At 46.5% G+C, this 21,683-nt stretch overlaps 4 protein-coding genes and 1 pseudogene across 4 annotated transcripts in view; all 5 read right to left on the minus strand.

Moving 5' to 3' along the window:
• The window catches only part of UGT1A3 (UDP glucuronosyltransferase 1 family, polypeptide A3), a 128,937-nt gene extending 127,596 nt beyond the window's left edge, over positions 1–1,341 (minus strand). Inside the window, 1 exon segment of the mRNA NM_001205148.1 lies at positions 451–1,341. Coding sequence (NP_001192077.1) covers positions 451–1,314 — 864 coding nt within the window. The 5' untranslated portion in view covers positions 1,315–1,341.
• The window catches only part of UGT1A6 (UDP glucuronosyltransferase 1 family, polypeptide A6), a 159,093-nt gene that overhangs the window by 127,596 nt on the left and 9,814 nt on the right, over positions 1–21,683 (minus strand).
• The window catches only part of UGT1A9 (UDP glucuronosyltransferase 1 family, polypeptide A9), a 171,174-nt gene that overhangs the window by 127,595 nt on the left and 21,896 nt on the right, over positions 1–21,683 (minus strand).
• Positions 1,833–5,836, minus strand: LOC105616317 (UDP-glucuronosyltransferase 1A3-like). Its single transcript, XM_042244914.2, has one exon. It carries the CDS (start codon positions 5,812–5,814, stop codon positions 4,819–4,821), a length of 996 nt encoding a protein of 331 aa, XP_042100848.1. The 5' UTR covers positions 5,815–5,836; the 3' UTR covers positions 1,833–4,818.
• LOC114110779 (UDP-glucuronosyltransferase 1A3-like) lies at positions 9,521–10,524 on the minus strand (annotated as a pseudogene).

Raw genomic sequence — 21,683 nt, forward strand, 5'->3', positions numbered from 1 at the left:
ATTCACAGCTCAAGTTCTTGGCTCTTACTAGATTCAGAAAACTGCCCGACCATTACAACAGACGCTGTTGGAAAGGGCAATCATGGTCACCCCACCCCATTCCTTGTCAAACCTAATATGGACCTTCACCCCTGCCTCTCATTTGTCTCAAAGTCCACCACAAACCTACACTACCCTTCTCGAGCACTTTAATACTGGATCTCACCAACGACTGTTCAAAGGAGAATGAGAGGTAGAAATCTGAGAAAGATCAGTAGATAAGTAAGCACATGGAAGTAAGCTGTTCTTTTTAAATATGTTCCACTTGGGAATTCCCTGATGGTCTAGTGATTGGAACCGTCCATTTCACAAGTCTTAGGTTGCAGTGAGGTGAAAAAATTTTTTTAATTTTTTAATTCAAAGATTGTGCTCCACTGGGAGCACTGATTGAACAAAAGCAGCAGTACACACCTGAGATAACGGTTTCCTGTTGGCACAGTTGATGCCCCCAATGAACACCATGTTGGGCATGATCGGCCGTGGGTAGTCCATCACAAAGTCTCCTCTGAACAGCCACACGGATCCAGAGGCAAGAATCTCCCCCAGCGACACCTCTCTCTGAAGAAGCTCAGAGGCCATACGTGCATAAGGAGTGAAAACAACCTGGCAAATGTACTTCAGGGCCAGTGGGTAGAGCATGTTCTTGACCCTTTGGAAGAATGTCATGCGGTCTGGATTCATTGTTAACAACCGAGGAACATAAGAAAAAGGGTTTGGGCACGCTGTGCCCTCAACATCTAAGTCACAGGGAATTTGCCTCAAGAAAAACACAGCAGGAATGGACAGGTACTTAGCCAGCACTGCTCCGCAGGGGTGAACAGGGTCAGTTAAAACCACATCAAAGGAACTGGCATTCAGGTGCCTGATAAGATCCTTGTTATACAGCAGCCCCTCACAAGACCTTTCAAAGAGCAAAGATGCATTTTTCAAAGATGCCATACTTTTCAAAAACAGTGTTACCCAATGTACTTTTTCAAAGAGCAGCTGTACATGAGTCTTCATGAGGGAATCCAGTTTCTCCTGTGTATAGGGAATACCGTAGGTTTTCATGGTGAAAAAGTCCTCTGTCTTGATGTGCATATTCACCTCCGGAGCAACGACCACTGCCTGGTGACCTCTGGCGTGGAGCTCCCGCACGGCCTCCCGCATGCTGAGCCAATGGCTGCCCTCCATGGGGACCACCAGCACCTTCCCAGCCTCGGCCCATCGCCCGACGCACACACAGAGCAGGAGTCCAGCCAGCACCTGCCGCCGAAGCTGCAGTCCCAGGGCCATCTCCACACAAACCAGAAGTTACAGTCTCTGGTGGGGCTGTGCCACCTATATTTGTTACCTTATCTTTGTTTTATCATCAAGTCACTTAAGCAAAATGGCATGTCATTGGAAGGCAGTATGCCCGCCTTACATTAATCATTACAGGATAAGTCCATGCCTGGGTTTCATCACCTCTGATTTCACCCAGGGAACGGTTAACCCCTTATCTTGGAACAGCTCTCTGACCAGCTGTTTCCTCTAGGGAGCATTCTAGTTCATTCTCTTGTTCTTCATCTGATTGCCAAAGCAAGACTGTGCCTGCCCATTCCCTTGGTCACCTCCTACCTTTCTACCAACCATGTTCTCTGGGGCTTGACTCAACACTTTGGAGTCACCTCTGCCCCAGTCCCCACCGAGAACCTCTGCTGCATGTGACCTTCTCTGAGAACTCTTCAAACTCTTTCCCCTCATCATGGGTGAATACCAAGCATGTCCAGGGAAACATATAACATCACAAGAAGAGCCTTCTCTCAGCAGGGAGGGGATGGTGGCTCTCTGGTTTGGTCATGTTCCACACTGGACACCTCTTGCACTCCCCAGAGAGAGTCTGTCTGAACAGCTGCCCAAAATGGAAACATCTAGAAGGATCCTTGAGGACAACCACAGAAGGGCTGCTTGAGAATTCTTTATCTGCCTCGTGGAATAAAACTTCCTGTTATCTAAATCATCAGTGGGCAAGGCAGCTCTTTGTAATGACAGTGGGGTTCAGAGGATGCCAGGCTCCACGGCTGCTTCGCTTTGGACAGGAGGGTTGGCCCCATGCCTCCGTGCAGGCTCTCTGAATCCTCCTCTGATGCGGACCCCACTAGGCTTCCACTGACCTGTGTAGGGACTGAAGTGCACATTATTCTGGATCTTTATTACATCTATAGTTTATGTTAAGGACTTCCCAGATGGTGCAGTGCTAAAGAATTCTCCTACGAATGCTCAATCCCTAGGTTGGATGTCGGAAGATCCCTTGGAGTAGGAAATGGTAACTCACTCAATTTTCTTGCCTGGTATAGCTCATAGACAGAGGAGCCTACACAAAACTATTCAAGAAAGTCTTTATCATCAGATAACCACAAAGGTGTGGTCACTCAGCGAGAGCAAAACATCTTGCACTGTGAAGTCAGGCAGGGCTTAGAAGAATCACTGTAAACAAAGCTATTGGAGGTGATGGAATTCCAGCTGAGCTATTGCAAATCCTAAAAATGATGCTGCCAAAGTGCTACACCTAATACACCAGCAAATGTGGAAAATTCAGCAAGGGCCACAGGATTGGAAAAGGTCAGTTTATACTCCAAACTCAAAGAAAGACAATGCCAAAGAATGTTCAAACTACTGGACAACTTTGCTCATTTCACATGTTAGCAAGGTAATACTCAAAATCCTTCAAACAATATGTGAATCAAAAACTTCCAGATGTACAAGCTGGATTTAGAAAAGGCAGAGAAACCAGAGATCAATTACCAACATCCACTGCATCATAGAAAAAGCAAGGGAATTCCAGAAAAAAAAAAAATCTCCTTCTGCTTCATGACTACTTGAAAGCCTTTGATTGTGTGGATCACAACAAACTGTGGGAAATTCTTAAAGAGATGGGAATACCAGACCACATTACCTGCCTTCTGAGAAACCTGTATGTGGGTCTAGAAGCAACAATTAGAACTGAACATGGAACAACAAACTAGTTCAAAATTGGGAAATGATTATGTCAAAGCTGTAGATTGTCATCCTTCTTATTTAATTTATATACAGAGTACATCACTGAAAAGCCACACAGTTTGAATCACAAGCTGGAATCCAGATTGCCAGGGGAAATATCAACGACCTCAGATATGCAGATGATATCACTCTCATGGCAGAAAATGAAGATGAATGAAAGAGTTTCTTGATAAGAGTGAAAGAGGAGAGTGAAAAAGCTGGCTTAAAACTCAGCATTCAAACATTAAGATCATGGCAAATAGATGGGGGGAAAGTGGAAACACTGGCAGATTTTATTTCCCTGGGCTCCAAAATCACTGTGGATGGTGACTGTAGCCACAAAATTAAAAGATGCTTGCTCCTTGGAAGAGAAGCTATGACAAAACTAGACAGTGTATTAAAAAGCAGAGATATCACTTTGCCAACAAAAGTTGATATAGTCAAACATATGGTTTTTCCAGCAGCCATATATGGATGTGAATGTGGGACCATAAAGATAGCTGAGTACTGAAGAACTGATGCTATTCAAATTGTGATGCTGGAGTAGACTCCATAGAGTCCCCTGGACAGCAAGGAAATCAAACCAGTCAATCCTAAGAGAAATCAACCCTGAATATTAACTGGAAAGACTGATGCTAAAACTGAAGCTCCAATACTTTGGCCACCTGATGAGAAGAACTGACTTATTGGAAAAGGACCTGATGCTGGGAAAGACTGAGGGCAGGAGGAAGACAGAGGATGAGATGCCTGAATGGCATCACTGACTCCATGGACATGAGTTTGAGCAAACTCCAGGAGATAGTGAAGGACAGGGAAGCTTGGTGTGCCACAGTCCATGGAGCCACAAACAGTTGGACACAACTTGGCAAATGAACAACAACAACAATAATTCAGGGTTAATATAAGCAGACTCTGTAACTATGAGGAAAGCCATAGCTCGCACCATAGAAACGCAGGGCTGGTGACTGGGCTGCAGTAGGCATGGTGATGTGCTCAGTCCCTTCCTCTTTGACTCAGTTCTCAGCATCCCTGTCGCCACCTTCACTGTGCTCGTGGCTCAGTTTGACCTCCTCTCCAGCCCCCACCACTAGCCTTTGAGGCCCCCAGTGGCCCATGCTGAGGACATATCTCACATGCCATTCAACTCTGTACATCCCCCCACTTTACCCCAGGCCCCAGCTTCTGGTCAGCGCAGCTCCATCTCAAGAAACCTGGGCTCAATTGTTCCTTTCTCTGACCACAGAGAGCCCAACTTCCATCTCTGGTTTCGTCTCCCTTCCACACTATTTATTCAACCTCTCGGAAACTTCTGCTTCCTTTTGGGGTTGAGGTCTCCAGTGACCACACCCAATACCTCTCCAAGACAAAACCTCGATGAAGTATCAGGGCAATAAATGCAGTTTGCCAGTTCTCTCCTCCTACAATTGAACACCCTCAAGCAAAAAACCCATGATGGATGGATTCATAGCTCAAGTTCCTCGCTCCTACTAGATTCAGAAAACTGCACGACCATTACAACAGACGCTGCTGGAAAGGGCAATCATGGTCAAATCACCCCATTCCTTGTCAAACCTAATATGGACCTTCATCCCTGCCTCTCATTTGTCTCAAAGTCCATCACAAACCTACACTCCTGGAGCACTTTAATTATGAATCTCACCAGAGAGTGTGTGAAGGAGAATGAGAGGTAGAAATCTTTAGAAAAATCAGTAAATAAGTAAGCATGTGGAGGTAGGCTGTTGTTTTAAAATATGTTCCGCTTGGGAATTCCCTGATGGTCTAGTGATTGGAACCGTCCATTTCACTGCAAGGGCCTACTTTGCAGTGTGGTGGAAAAGTTTTTAAAATATCTTTAATTAAAAGAATGTGCTCCACTGGGAGCACTGATTGAATAAAAGCAGCAGTACACACCTGAGATAACGGTTTCCTGTTGGCACAGTTGATGCCCCCAATGAACACCATGTTGGGCATGATCGGCCGCGGGTAGTCCATCACAAAGTCTCTTCTGAACAGCCACACGGATCCAGAGGCAAGAATCTCCCCCAGCGACACCTCTCTCTGAAGCAGCTCAGAGGCCATTTGTGCATAAGGAGTGAAAGCAACCAGGCAAATGTACTTCAGGGCCAGAGGGTAGAGCATGTTCTTGACCCTTTGGAAGAATGCCATGTGGTCTGGATTTTTTGTTAATAACCTAGGAACATATGAGAAAGGATTTGGGCACGCTGTGGCCTCAGCATCTAAGTCACAGGGAATAAAACGCAAAAAAAACACAGCAGGAATGGACAGGTACTTAGCCAGCACTGCCCCGCAAGGGTAAACAGGGTCAGTTAAAACCACATCAAAGGAACTGGCATTCAGGTCTCTGATCAGGTCCTTGTTATACAACAGTGCTTCACAAGATCTTGCAAAGAGCAAAGATGCGGTTTTCAAAGATGCCATAGTTTTCAGAAACATTGTTACAAAATGTACTCTTTCAAAAAGCAATTGCTCATGAGTCTTAACGAGGGAATCAAATTTGTCCTGTGTGTAGGGAACGGCGTAGGCTTTCACGGTGAAAAAGTCCTCTGCCTTGATGTGCATATTCACCTCCGGAGCAATAACCACTGATTGGTGTCCCCTGGTGTGGAGCTCCCGCACAACCTCCCGCATGCTGAGCCAGTGGCTGCCCTCCATGGGGACCACCAGCACCTTCCCAGCCTCGGCCCATCGCCCGACGCACACACAGAGCAGGAGTTCAGCCAGCACCTGCCGCCGAAGCTGCAGTCCCAGAGCCATCCCTGCACAAACCAGAAGTTACAGTCTCTGGTGGGGCTGTGCCACCTATACTTATTGCCTTATCTTTGTTTTATCATCAAGTCACTTAAGCAAAATGGCATGTCATTGGAAGGCAGTGTGCCTGCCTTACATTAATCATTACAGAATAAGTCCATGCCTGGGTTTCATCACCTCTGATTTCACCCAGGGAACGGTTACCCCACTCCCCTTATCTTGGAAAAACTCTTCTGACCTGCTGTTTCCTCTGGGGAGCATTCTAGTTCACTCTCTTCTTTTTCATCCAAGACTCAAAGCAAGGCTGTGCCTGTCCATTCCCTTGGTGGCCTCCTACATCTCTACTAACTATGTTCTCTGGAGCTGGACTGAACTCTAAGGAGTCACCTCTGCCCCAGTCCCGACCCAGAACCACTGCTGCATGTGACCTTATCTGGGAACTCTTCAAACTCTTTCCCCTCATCATGGGTGAACACGGAGCACATGCAGGGAAACATATAACATCACGAGAACAGCCTTCTCTCCGCAGGGAGGGGATGGTGGCTCTCTGGTTTGGTCCCGTTACACACTGCACACCTCATGCACTGCTCAGGAGAGAGTCTGTCTGAACAGCTGCCCGATATGGAAACATCTAGAAGGATCCTTGAGGACAACCAGAGAAGGGCTGCTTAGAATTCTTTCTCTGCCTCATGGAATAGAACTTCCTGTTATCTAAATCATCAATGGGCAAGGCGGCTCTTTGTAATGACAGTGGGGTTCAGAGGACGCCAGACTCCAGGGCTGCTTCACTTTGGACAGGAGGGACGACCCCATGCCTCCGTGCAAGCTCTCTGAATCCCCTTCTGATGCGGACCGCATAGACTTCCACTGATCTGTGTGGGGACTGAAGTGCACATTATTCTGGATCTTTACCACATCTATAGTTCATGTTCAAGACTGCCCAGATGGTGCAGTGGTAAGGAATTCTCCTACAAATGCAGGAGACACAAGAGACAAGGATTCAATCCCTAGGTTGGGTGTCTGAAGATCCCTTGGAGTGGGAAATGGTAACCTACTCTAGTTTTCTTGCCTGGAACAGTCCATGCACAGAGGAACCTACACAAAACTATACAAAAAGAAGGTCTTAATCACCAGATAACCACAAAATTGTGGTCATTCATCTATAGCCAAACATCTTGCAGTGTGAAGTCAAACAGGCCTTAGAAGAATCACTATAAACAAAGCTATTGGAAGTGATGGAATTCCAGGTGAGCTATTGCAAATCCTAAAACTGATGCTGCTAAAGTGCTGCACTTAATACACCAGCAAATTTGGTAAACTCAGCAAGGGCCACAGGACTGGAAAAGTTCAGTTTACATTCCAATCTCAAAGAAAGACAATGCCAAAGAATCTTCAAACTACTGGACAACTGTGCTCATTTCACATGTTGCTGCTGCTGCTAAGTCACTTCAGTCGTGTCCGACTCTGTGCGACCCCATAGGCAGCAGCCCATCAGGCTCCCCCATCCCTGGGATTCTCCAGGCAAGAGTACTGGAGTGGGGTGCCATTATTTCACATGGTAGCAAGGCAATACTCAAAATCCTTCAAACAATATGTGAATCGAAAACTTCCAGATGTACAGCTGAATTTAGAAAAGGCAGAGGAACCAGAGATCAAATGGCCAACATCTACTGGATCATAGAAAAAGCAAGTGAATTCCAGAAGCAATCTGCTTCTGCTTCATGACTACTTGAAAGCCTTTGATTGCATGGATCACAATTAATTGTGGGAAATTCTTAAAGAGATGGGAATACCAGACCACTTTACCTGCCTCCTGAGAAACCTGTAAGCAGGTCTAGAAGCAACACAACTGGACATGGAACAACAAACTAGTTCAAAATTGGGAAATAATTATGTCAAAGCTGTATATGGTCATCCTCCTTACCTAATTTATATGCAGAACACATCATGTGAAAAGCCACACAGGATGAATCACAAGCTGGAATCCAGATTGCCAGGGGAAATATCAACGACCTCAGATATGCAGATGATACCACCCTCATGGCAGAAAATGAAGAAGAATGAAAGAGTCTCTTAATGAGGGTGAAAGAGGAGAGTGAAAAAGCAGGCTTAAAACTCAGCATTCAAAAATTAAGATCATGGTATCCAGTGCCCTTACTTTGTGGCAAATAGATGGGGGAAAGGGGGAAACACTGACAGATTTTATTTCCCTGGGCTCCAAAATCGCTGCGGATGGTGACTGTAGCCACAAAATTAAAAGATGCTTGCCCTTTGGAAGAAAAACTATCACAAAACTAGACAGTGTATTAAAAAGCAGAGATATCACTTTGTCAACAAATGTTGATATAATCAAAACTATGGTTTTTCCAGTAGTTATATATGGATGTGAATGTTGGACAGTAAAGAAGGTTGAGCACTGAAGAATTGATGCTTTTCAAACTGAGGTGCTGGAGAAGAGTCCAGAGAGTCCCCTGGACAGCAAGGAAATCAAACCAGTCAATCCTAAGAGAAATCAACCCTGAATATTCACTGGAAAGACTGATGCTAAAACTGAAGCTCCAATACTTTGGCCACCTGATGAGAAGAACTGACTCATTGGAAAAGACCCTGACGCTGGAAAAGATTGAGGGCAGGAGAAGGGGACGACAGAGGATGAGATGCCTGAATGGCATCACTGACTCCATGGACATGAGTTTGTGCAAGCTCCAGGAGATAGTGAAGGACAGGGAAGCTTGGTGTGCCACAGCAATGGGGCCACAAACAGTTGGACACAACTTGGCAACTGAACAACAGCAACAATTCAGGGTTAATATAAGCAGACTCTGTAACTATGAGGAAAGCCGTAGCTCACACCATAGAAATGCAGGGCTGGTGACTGGGCTGCGGTAGGCGTGGGGATGCGCTCAGTCCCTTCCTCTTCGACAGTTCTCAGCATCCTTGTCACCACCTTCACCGTGCTCATGGCTCAGTTTGACCTCCTCTCCAGCCCCCACCACTAGCCTTTGAGGACCTCAGTGGCCCATGCTGAAGACCTGACACGCCATTCAACTCTATACATACCCCCATTTTACCCCAGGCCCCAGCTTCTGGTCAGCGCAGCTCCATCTCAAGAAATTTGGCTCAATGATTCCTCTCTCTGATCACAGAGAGCCCAACTTCCACTCCAGTTTTCTCTCCCTTTCACTCTATTTATTCAACCTCTCTGAAACTTCTGCTTCCTTTTGGGGTTGAGCTCTCCAGTGACCACGCCCAATACCTTTCCAAGACAAAACCACAATGAAGTATCAGGGCAATAAATGCAATTTGCCAGTTCTCTCCTCCTCCAATTGAACACCCTCAAGCAAAAAACCCATGATGGATGGATTCATAGCTCAAGTTCCTCGCTCCTACTAGATTCAGAAAACTGCACGACCTTTACAACAGACGCTGTTGGAAAGGGCAATCATGGTCAAATCACCCCATTCCTTGTCAAACCTAACATGGACCTTCACCCCTGCCTCTCATGTGTCTCACAGTCCATCAGAAACTTACAGTTCACTCCTGGAGCACTTTAACAATGTATCACACCAAAGACTGTTCAAAAGAGAATGCGAGGTAGAAATCTTTAGAAAGAGCAGTAGATAAGTAAGCATGTGGAAATAGGTTGTCTTTTACATATATGTTCCACTTGGGAATTCCGTCTGTCCAGTGGTTGGAACCCATCATTTCACTGAAGAATGAAATGAAAAATGAAAACATTTAAAAAAAATTTTTAAATTAAAAGAATGTGCTCCACTGGGAGCACTGATTGAACAAAAGCAGCAGTACACACCTGAGATAACGGTTTCCTGTTGGCACAGTTGATGCCCCCGATGAACACCATGTTGGGCATGATCGGCCGCGGGTAGTCCATCACAAAGTCTCCTCTGAACAGCCACACAGATCCAGAGGCAAGAATCTCCCCCAGCGACACCTCTCTCTGAAGAAGCTCAGAGGCCATACGTGCAAAAGGAGTGAAAACAACCTGGCAAATGTACTTCAGGCCCAGAGGGTAGAGCACGTTCTTGACCCTTTGGAAGAATGTCATGTGGTCTGGATTCACTGTGAATAACCGAGGAACATATGAGAAAGGGTTTGGGCATGCTGTGCCCTCAGCATCTAAGTCACATGGAATTTGCCATAAAACAAAAACAAAACAAAACAACAACAAAAAAAAAACAACACAGTAGGAATGGACAGATATTTAGCCAGCACTGCCCCGCAGGGGTGAACAGGGTCTGTTAAAACCACATCAAAGGAACTGGCATTCAGGTGCCTGATTAGATCCTTGTTCTACAGCAGCCCCTCACAAGACCTTTCAAAGAGCAAAGACGCGTTTTTCAAAGATGCCATAGTTTCCAAAAACATCGTTACAAAATATACTTTTTCAAAAAGCACTGGTAAACGACTCTTCACGAGGGAATCAAATGTGAGCTATGTGTAGGGGAACGGTGAAAAAGTCCTCTGCCTTGACGCGCACGTTGACCTTCGGAGCAACAACCACTGCCTGGTGACCTCTGGCATGGAGCTCCTGCACGGCCTCCCGCATGCTGAGCCAGTGGCTGCCCTCCATGGGGACCACCAGCACCTTCCCAGCCTCGGCCCATCGCCCGACGCACACACAGAGCAGGAGTCCAGCCAGCACCTGCCGCCGAAGCTGCAGTCGAAGGGCCATCTCCGCACAAACCAGAAGCTACTGAGTCTCTGGTGGGGCTGTGCCGCTTATATGTGTTCCCTTGTCTTATCTTATCATCAAGTCACTTAAGCAAAATTGCGTGTTATTGAAAGGCAGCGTGCCTTCCGAACATTAATCATTACAGGATAAGACTATGCCTGTGTTTCATCACCTCTGATTTCACCCAGGGAAAGATCACACCCCCTTACCTTGGAAAATCTCCTCTGACTCTGCTGCTCCCTCTAGGGGACATTCTAGTTCACACTCTTGTTCTTCATCCAAGACCCAAGGCAAGGCTGTGCCTGCCCATTCCCTTGAGCACCTCCTACCTCTCTGCTATCTGTGTTCTCTGGACCTGGACTGAACGCTGAGGAGTCACCTCTGCCCCAATCCACCCAGAATCTCTGCTGAATGTGGCCTTATCTGAGAACTCTTCAAACTCTTTCACCCTGATCCATAGGTGAACACAGAGCCAATCCAGGGAAATATATTACATTGCTAGGGCTGGTTTCTCAGCAGGGAGGGGATGGTGGCTCTCTGGTTTGTTCCAGTTCCACGCTGGACACCTCTTGCACTGCTCAGGAGAGAGTCTGTTGGAGCAGCTGCCTGATATGGAGACATCTGGAAGGATCCTTGAGGACAACAGCAGAAGGGCTGCGTGAGAATTCTTTGTCACCTCATGGAATAGAGGTGTTATCTAAATCATCAGTGGGCAAGGCAGCTCTTTGTAATGACAGTGGGGTTCAGAGGGCGCCAGGTCCCAGACCTTGCTCACCCTGGACAGGAGGAAGCTGGCCCCATGCTTCCATGCAGGTTCTCTGAATCCTCTTCTGATGCAGAAGGTGCCAGTCCTCCACTACTCTGGTTAGGGACTGAAGTGAATTAATCTGGACCTTTATTATATCTTAGAGTTTATGTTCAGATTTTTCTCCAAGGTCAGTTACAGACCAAATCCTGAAAAGGACAGATTCCTCAGAACAGAGTAGCTCCAGAATTTGTGAGACCCTTCTGACGTGGGGCCTGTGAAATGACTGTGTCTCAGATCCATGAGGTGACCCTACTACAGAGACTGATGGCCACGTGTGCTCAACAGAATGTGACCTCTCCATGTCTCATCTGCCCTGGGGAAGATGGGAGGACTTTCTGGGCTGGGCAGCTTTCTCACTGAGCACCCTCTTCTGCATCCGGGCTTCTGCCATAACGACATCCTGCCATGATCCACATGTCCGGCCAGGCTGGCGTTTTCCTTTGGGAGAAAGGTTTCCCTCATTCGGGATCCACGTTGACAACAGATTTCATCACGGGGCAAATGCATGCAGGCCAGTGTGCCTCCTGTATCACACAGGCTGCCACCGTGCTGGGGGTGTTTGCTTTAACCATCCTTGGAGGCTGTGGTCCAAGATCCTGATCTCCAACAGCAACATCTCAGCTCTTTTCCTGGATCCTTTCTGTCCCAGCCATATTCCTGCATGTTTTCCCCAAGGCTCACTTTCTCACCTCCACACCCAGCTTAAATCCTATCATATCTGTCAAGCAGATTCCAGGGCACTTGTCAGCAAAACCAGAGCCAGGCACCAATTCCATGGGGAATAGCAAAGGTCTTCACTATGCCAGCCGCCAGGAGTGGAAGTCCAAACACATCTGCCCACTGCATCTTATTATCTGAATCACCAGGAAAAGCACAGTCAAGCACTGGAAAAAAGAACACTTTCCTTACACAGAGCACGATTAGCCCCAACAGTGGGCATTGGTACCCACAACCAGCCAGTCTCCCCTGATGGCCGACGCAGAGCAATTTGCCTACATGCATCCCTCTTATGCCCAGTAGAAAGACCCTGCCCCCTCCCTGAGGAGGACAGTGTAACAGGAGGGTTGGCCACTTCAAAGACAGAAGAGCAGCCACTGAGCCTGAAACAGGGAAATACATTCTCACACAAGGTGATAAGCCTAGCACAGGCTGGTGGCTCCTATGGAGGAAGAGTTCCAAGCCCAAGGCCCATTCTTATGCTGCCAAGTGAGGGCCAAAACACTACATGCATGGGAGTTCCCTGGTGGTCCAGTGGCTAAGAATCTGCCTTCTAATGCAAAGGACATGGGTTCAATCCCTGGTTGAGAAACTAACATCCATGTACCATCGGGCAACCAACCTTGTGTGCCACAGTGAAGATCCTGCCTGCCACAACTAAGACCTGATACAGCCAAAATAAATAAATAAATTTAATACATATTTTATTGCGTGTTTATAAATAATTTAATAAACTGATTTATAAATAAATAAAACTGCTTCCATGAGACTGCCTTGCCCAACACCAAGTTTTATGATTTTTTACTCAAAGGCAAGCCACAGTTGGTGCTTTGATGGGCCCCACCTTCCCCTGAACAGAGGTATGAATAAGCAAGAAGTGTTCTTGACAGTAAGAGAACTCTACACCATGGAAATCTCATGGAACTTGCAAGAGCAGGTAGCAAGGGACTGAAAACGGAGAGGGCTGTGTTCACCTCAAAGTGTCCGGAACAGGGTGACTTGGAACAACAAAAATGTGTGGCCTCCCACTCTGGTAGCAGAGTCAAAGGACATGCGCTCATCTTCTCCTGTGACAACTCCAAAACTGCAACTCGCTGCTGAACAACCATCGACAGGAGGATGTTGGACCCCACCAAAAAAAGATACCCCACATCCAAGGGCAAATGAGAAGCTGCAGTGAGATGTAGGATGGGCGAAATCGCATTTAGAATCAAAACCCATACCCGCCAGAGATGCTCAGTGGACTGAAACAAAAGCTTGTGTGCAACAGGGTGCAGAGACCCCCAGAGACTGAGCCAGACCTGCCTTTGAGTGTTTGAGTATCTCGTCCAGAGGCACAAGCCAGCAGCGGCCTGCCATGGGGACAGGGGCTCTGGCTGCAGCAGACCTGGATCCCCAGCGTGTGGCATCAGCCCTCTTGGAGGAAGTTGCCATTAGCCCCACCATAGAGCCACCGAGCAGACAACCCACAAGCTGCAGAACAATGGTATGAAACAAATTCTCGCACTGTTAAGAAAGCTCTAGGACTCACAACAGATTTCCCAACCTGGGGATCTGGCAAAGGGACTGAGAATCCCCAGGGAATTTGACTTTGGAGGCCAGTGGGAGACTGAGCCAGACTTGCCTATGAGCCTCCAGGAGTGTCCAGTAGAGGCGTGGGTGGACAGTTTGGCCTCAGGCCAAACAAGAGTGAGGGAACACAGCCCCAACCCTTCAACAGAAATTGATTAAAGATTTACTGAGCTTAGCCCTGCCCATCAGAACAAGACCCAGTTTCCCCCATCAGTCTCTCCCATTGGGAAGCTTCCATAAGTCTCATCCTTATTCATCAGAGGGCAGACAGAATGAAAACCACAATCACAGAAAACTAACCAAACTGATCACATGGACCACAGCCTGTCTAACTCAATGAAACTGAGAGCCATGCCGTCTAGGGCCACCCAAGATGGACGGGTCATGGTGGAGAGTTCTGACAGAATGTGGTCCACTGGAGAAGGGAATGACAAACCACTTCAGTATTCTCGCCTTGAGAACCCCTGAACACTATGAAAAGGCAAAAAGATAGAACATTGAAAGAGGAACTCCCCAGGTCTGTAGGTGCCCAATATGCTACTGGAGATCAGTGGAGAAATAACTCCAGAAAAATGAAGAGATGGAGCCAAAGAAAAAACAACACCCAGCTGTGGATGTGACTGGTGATGGAAGCAAAGCTCAATGATGAAAACAGCAACATTGCATAGGAACCCGGAATGTCAGGTCCATGAATTAAGGTAAATGGGAAGTGGTCAAACAGGAGATGGCAGGAGTGAACATCAACACTTTAGGAATCAGCGAACTCAAATGGACTGGAATGGGCGAAATTAACTCAGATGACCATTATATCTACTATTGTTGGCAAGAATCTTTTAGAAGAAATGGAGTAGCCCTCATAGTCAACAAAAGAGTCTGAAATGCAGTACTTTGGTGAAATCTCAAAAACAACAAAATGATCTCTGTTTGTTTCCAAGGCAAACTATTCAATATCACAGTAATCCAAGTCTATACCCCGACCAGTAATGCTGAAGAAGCTCAGGTTGAATGGTTCTATGATGACCTACAACACCTTCTATAACTAATACCAAAAATAGATGTCCTTTTCATTATAGGGGACTGGAATGCAGAAGTAGGAAGGCAAGAGATACCTGGAGTAACAGGCAAGTTTGGCCTTGGAGTACAGAATAAGTGAGCAAAAGGCTAACAGAGTTTTGCCAACAGAACACACTGGTCGTAGCAAACACCCTCTTCCAACAACACCAGAGAAGACTCCACACATGGACATCACCAGCTGGCCAACACCGAAATCAGACTGATTATACTCTTTGTAGCCAAAGATGGAGAAGCTCTATACAGTCAGCAAAAACAAGACCAGGAGCTGACTGCGGCTCAGATCATGAACTCTTTACTGCCAAATTCAGACTGAAACTTAAGAAAGTAGGGAAAACCACTAGACTACTCAGGTATGACTTAAATCAAACCCCTTACGATTATACAGTGGAAGTGACAAATAGATTCAAGGGATTAGATCTGATAGACAGAGTGCCTGAAGAACTATGGACAGAGGTTCGTGACATTGTACGGGAGGCAGTGATCAAAACCATCCCCAAGGAAAAGGAATGCAAAAAAGCAAAATGGTTGTCTGAAGAGGACTTACAAGCTAAATTGAGAAAAGAAGAGAGGTGGAAGGCAAAGGTGAAAAGGAAAGATATACCCATGTGAATGCAGAGTTCCAAAGAACAGCAAGGAGAGATAAAAAAGCCTTCCCCGGTGATAAATGGAAAGAAACAGAGGAAAACAATAGAATGGGAAAGACTAGAGATCTCTTCAAGAAAATTAGAGATAACAAGGGAACACTGCATGCAAAGATGGGCACAAGAAAGGACAGAAATGGTATGGACCTAACAGAAGCAGAAGATATTAAGAAGAGGCGGCAACATAAACAGAACTATACAAAAAGGATCTTCATGACCCAGATAACCACAATGATGTGATTACTCACCCAGAGCCAGACAGTATGGAGTCCAAAGTCAAGTGGGCCTTAGGAAGCATCACTACAAACAAAGCTAGTGGAGGTGATAGAATTCCAGGTGAGCCATTTCAAATCCTAAAATTGATGCTGTTAAAATGCTGCACTCAATATGCCAGCAAATTTGGAAAACTCAGCAGTGGCCACAGGACTGGAAAAGGTCAGGTTTCATTCCAATCCCTAAGAAAGGCAATGCCAAATAATCCTCAAACTACCGCACAATTGCACTCATCTCACACACTAGCAAAGTAATGCTCAAAATTCTCGAAGCCAGGCTTTAACAATATGCCAACCGAGAACTTCCAGATGTTCAAGTTAGATTTAGAAAAGTCAGAGGAACCAGAGATTAAATTGCCAACATCTGTTGGATCATGGAAAAAGCAGGAGAGTTCCAGAAAAACATGTATTTCTGCTTTATTGACTATGCCAAAGCCTTTGACTGTGTGGACCACAACAAACTGTGGGAAATTCTCAAAGAAATGGGAATACCAGACCTGACCTGCCTCCTGAGAAACCTGTATGCTGGTCAAGAAGCAACTGTTAGAACTGGACATGGAACAACAGACTGGTTCCAAATAGGGAAAGGAGTATGTCAAGGCTATATATTGTCACCATGCTTATTTAACTTATATGCAGAGTACATCATGAGAAACATTGGGCTGGAAGAAGCACAAGCTGGAATCAGGATTGCCGGGAGAAATACAAATAGCCTCAGGTTTGTAGATAACACCACCCTTACAGCAGAAACCAAAGAGGAACTAAAGAGCCTCTTGATGAAAATGAAAGAGGAGAGTGAAAAAGTTGGCTTAAAACTCATCATTCAAAAAACTAAGATCATGACATCCGGTCCCATCACTTCATGGCAAATAGATGGGGAAACAGTGGCTGACTTTATTTTCTTGGGTTCCAAAACCACTGTAGATGGTGACTGCAGCCATGAAATTAAAAGATGCTTGCTCCTTGGAAGGAAAGCCATGACCAACCTAGACGGCATATTAAAAAGCAGAGACATTACTTTGCCGACAAAGGTCCATCTAGTCAAAGTTATGTTTCTTTGAGTAGTCATGTACGGATGTGAGAGCTGGACAATAAAGAAAGCTGAGCACCGAAGAATTGATGCTTTTGAACTGTGGTGTTGGAGAAGACTCTTGAGAGTCCCTTGGACATTAAGAAGATCCAACCAGTCCATCCTAAAGAAAATCAGTCCTGAATATTCACTGGAAGGACTGATGCTGAAGTTGAAGCTCCAATACTTTGGCCACCTGATGTGAAGAACTGATTCACTGAAAAAGACCCTGATGCTGAGAAAGATGAAGACAGGAGAAGGGGATGGCAGAGAATGAGATGGTTGGACGGCATCACTAACTCGATGGACATGAGTTTGAGCAAGCTCTGGGAGTTGGTGATGGACAGGGAAGCCTGGTATGCTGCAGTTCTTGGGGTCAGAAAGAGTTGGACATGACTGAACAACTGAGCCGAACTGATTCTGGAGGTGTTTGCACTCAGTCATGTCTGACTCTTTTCGACCCCATGAACTGTAGCCTCCAGGCTCCTCTGTCCATGAGATTTCCCAGGCAAGGATATTGGAGAGGGTTGTCCTTTCTGTCTCCAGAGGCTCTTCCTCTGGAGGGATCAAACCCATATCTCCTGTGGCTCCTGCATTGCAGGCAGATTCTTTACCTGCTGAGCCATCGAGGCGGCCCCACATTCTGAAGGGCACAGTCCAAATCAAGGTGTCGCAGGGCCACCCTCCGTCCGAAGGCTCTGAAGGGGAACCTCTCCTTGCCTCTTCCGACTTCGCTGTCTGCCTGCAACTTTGGTCCTCCGTAGATTGGAGATGCGTCACTCTGTGCCCTTCTTCCCCCCGTGTGTCTTTACACTGTCTTCCTTCTGGGCATGCCTGTTTCTGTGACTGAGTCTCTTTTTATAAAGACACCAGTTGCACTGAGCACTTTCCTGGTGGCTCAGAGATAAACAATCTGCCTGCCAATGCAGGAGACCTGGGTTCAATCCCTGAGCTGGGGAGATTCCCCTGGAGGAGGAAATGGCAACTCACTCCAGTATTCCTGCCTGGAGCATTCCATGGACAGAGGAGCCTGGGGGACTTCAGTCCATGGGGTCAAAAATGAGTCAGACGCAACTTAGTGACTCAACAATAACAGCAAGTCATAGCTCAGTTAACTTGACTACCTCTGTCAAGACACAGTATCCAAATACACCCACATGCAGAGCTCTTGAGTGTTAGAATCTTTTTTTTTTTTTTTTGGCTATGCTGGACGTATTTTTGGATTGTAGCACACCAGACTCCTCTATCCATGGGATTTCCCAGGCAAGAATACTGGAGTGGGTTCCATTTCCTTCTCCAGGGGATCTTCCTGACCCAAGGGTAAAAACTTATTCATTTATTTATTTTTGGCTGTCCTGTGTCTTAGTTGCTACCTGCAGGCTTTCTCTAGTTGTGGTGGGCGGGGCCTCCTCCTCACTGCGGCGCATGGGCCTCTCGTCGTGACGGCGTCTCTCGTCGGGAGCAGGAGCTCTAGGCTCACGGGCTTCAGCTGTTGCAGCACATGGGGTCAGTGGCTGTGGTTCCGAGGCTCGAGAGCACAGGTTCCGTTGTGGTGCGTGGACTTAGTGACTCCACAGTATGCGGAATCTCCCCAGACCAGGGATCAAACCCTTGTCCCCTGCATTGGCAGGCAGACTCTTATCCACGGCGCCGCCAGGGAAGTCTCACAACATATCTTTTTTGAGGTAGCCTCAATCCAGCCTATAACCAAACACCAGCTCTCCACGGGATGTGTGAGTCAGGCTGGGGCTTGAACTTCATCCAAAGACTGGGGTAGCTACTGAAGTCGATGTGGCTAAGTATGTGCTTTTTAAGAATGCCTTTTGCAGACAACTGGGGAATAATTCAGAGGGGTCAGCCTGGACCCCAGGGGTCCTCCTCACAGGCTGTTTGTGTGAGGTGGGGGCCTGTATCCCAGTTGAAACCATCTTGGGGACTGAGTCAATTGAGAGGCAGTACAGGAATTATTCCAGCAGGGGGCGGTCACAGCAAACGTTCAGTCCAGTTCAGGTCAGTGGCTTAGTCCTCTCTGCCTCTTTCCAACCCCATGGACTGCAGCACTCCAGGCCTCCCTGTCCATCACCGACTCCCAGAGTTTACTCAAACTCATCATTGAATCGGTGATGCCACCCAGCCATCGCATCCTCTGTCGTCCCCTTCTCCTTCTGCCTTCAATCTTTCCCAGCAACAGGGTCTTTCCAAATGAGTCAGCTCTTCCCATCAGGTGGCCAAAGTATTGGAGTCTCAGCTTCAAAATCAGTCCTTCCAATGAACACCAGGATTGGTCTCCCTTAGAATGGCCTGGCTGGATCTCCTTGCAGTCCAAGGGACTCTCAAGAGTCTTCTCCAACACCACAGTTTAAAACCATTAATTCTTCAGTGCTCAGCTTTCTTTATAGTCCAACTCTCACACCCATACATGACTACCCAAAAAACCATAGCTTTGACTAGACAGACCTTTTTTGGCAAAGTAATATCTCTGCTTTTTATTATGCTCTCTAGATTGGTCATACCTTTTCTTCCAAGGAGCAAGCATATTTTAATTTCATGGCTGCAGTCGCCATGTTCAATGATTTTGGAGCCCCCCAAAATAAACCCTGTCACTATTTCCCCATCTATTTGCCATGAAGTGATAGGACCAGATGCCATGATATTCATTTTCTGAATGTTGAGTTTTAAGCCATCTTTTTCACTCTCCTCTTTTACTTTCATCAAGAGGCTCTTTAGTTCTTCTTCACTTTCTGCCATAAGGGTGGGGTCATCTGCATATCTGAGGTTATTGATATTTCTCCGGCAATCTTGATTCCAGCTTGTACTTCCTCCAGCCCAGCATTTCTATGATGTACTCTGCATAGAAGTTAAATGAGCAGAGTGACAATACACAGCCTTGACATACTCCTTTCCCTATTTGGAACCAGTCCATTGTTCCATGTCCAGTTCTAACTGTTGCTTCCTGACCTGCATACAGATTTTTCAAGAGGCAGGTCAGGTGGTCTGGTATTCCCATCTATTTCAGAATTTCTGACAGTTTATTGTGATCCACACAGTCAAAGGCTTTGGCATAGTCAATAAAGCAGAAATAGATGTTTTTCTGGAACTCTCGTGCTTTTTCCATGATCCAGCAGATGTTGGCAATTTGATCTAGTCAAGGCTATGGTTTTTCCAGTAGTCATATATGGATGTGAGAGTTGGACTATAAAGAAAGCTGAGTGCTTTTGAACTGTGGTGTTGGAGAAGACCCTTGAGAGTTCCTTGGACTGCAAGGAGACCCAACTAGTCCATTCTAAAGAAGATCAGTCCTGAGTATTCATTGGAAGGACTGATATTGAAGCCGAAACTCCAATACTTTGGCCACCTGATGCGAAGAGCTAACTCATTGGAAAAGACCCTGATGCTGGGAAAGATTGAGGGCAGGAGGAGAAGGGAATGACAGAGGATGAGATTGTTGGATGGCATCACCTACTCAAAGGACATGGGTTCGGGTGGACTCTGGGAGTTGGTGATGGACAGGAAGGCCTGGTGTGCTGCAGTCCACGAGATGGCAAAGAGTCGGACACGACTGAGTGACTGCACTGAACTGAAAGGCTGTGGGGAGGTGGGTGTGGGGAATGACTGATTAATGAGGAAAGGGTTTCCCTTTGGGGTGATGAAAACGTTCTGCAACTAGATAGTGGTGAGGGTGTGCAACACTGAGGGTGTGCTAAGGGCCGCTGAACCGCACCCTTTAAAATGGTCGTTTTTACTATATGTGTATTTCACCAGAAGGGATAGGCTACCCACTCCAGTATTTTGGGACTTCCTTGGTGGCTCAGACAGTAAAATTATCCTCCTGCAATGCAGGAGACCTGGGTTCAACCCCTGGGTCAGGAAGATCCGCTGGAGAAGGGCATGGCAACCCACTCCAGTATTCTTGCCTGGAGAATCCCCATGGACAGAGGAGCCTCGAGGGCTACAGTCCATGGGGCTGCAAAGAGTCGATGTGGCTGAGTGATTAAGCACAGCAAAGATGAAATATGCTTCCCCAGTGCCTATTAGGTAAAGGGGATCCATCTGCCAGTGGTAGAGACCTGGATTTGATGCCTGGGGGGAAAGATTCCCTGGAGAAGGGTATGGCAACCCACTCCAGTATTCTTATCTGGAGGTAAAGGATCCATCTGCCAGTGCTAGAGACCTGGATTTGATGCCTGGGGGGAAAGATTCCCTGGAGAAGGGTATGGCAACCCACTCCAGTATTCTTATCTGGAGAATCCCATGGACAGAGGAGCCTGGGGGTCTACAGTCCATGTAGTCGCAGAGTCAAATGCTATTTAGAGACGGAACAGCGAACAAGCAAGGTGAAACATATAGTTACCATACAGCCCAGCAATTCTTCTCCTACGTATATACCCAAGAGAGGTGAAAGCATATGTCCACACAAAGCTTGTGATCAAAGTTCACTGCAACATTATTCATAAGAGCCAAAAAGTAAAATAAGGCAGAAGTCTGACAAGCACACACATAGAGTATAGTATATCACGACTGAACCCAAGCCTCCTGCATTGCAGACAGATTCTTCACCGTCTGACCCACCAGAGAAGCCCCAGAACAAAATATTATTCCACAATAAGAATGGGTGGACCTGGAAGATGTGCTGTGTGAAAAAAAATCGACCACATATTCATATTACATATTCCATTTGTATTAAACGATCAGAATAAACAAGTCCATAGAGACAGAAAAGGAGGGTTGCCAGGGGCTAGGGAGAGGGGAGATTGAGGAATAGCTGTTGATGCTAAAGAGTATTCTGAGGACTTCTTGGAGGTCCACTGGTTAAAACTTCACCTTCCGATGCAGAGGGGAGCTCGTTCAATTCCTGGTTGAGGAGCTAAGATCCCATATGTCTTGCAGCCAAAAAACCCAAACATAAGATAGAAACGACATCATAACAAGTTGTATAAAGACTTTAAAAATGACTCACATCAAAAAAATAAAAAAGACTGTATTCTGAGGGTGATTGAAAATATTCTAAGATTAGTTGGGCTGATGGTTG

Source organism: Ovis aries, chromosome 1 (genome assembly GCF_016772045.2).
Source record: "Ovis aries strain OAR_USU_Benz2616 breed Rambouillet chromosome 1, ARS-UI_Ramb_v3.0, whole genome shotgun sequence".
NCBI lineage: Eukaryota > Metazoa > Chordata > Mammalia > Artiodactyla > Bovidae > Ovis > Ovis aries.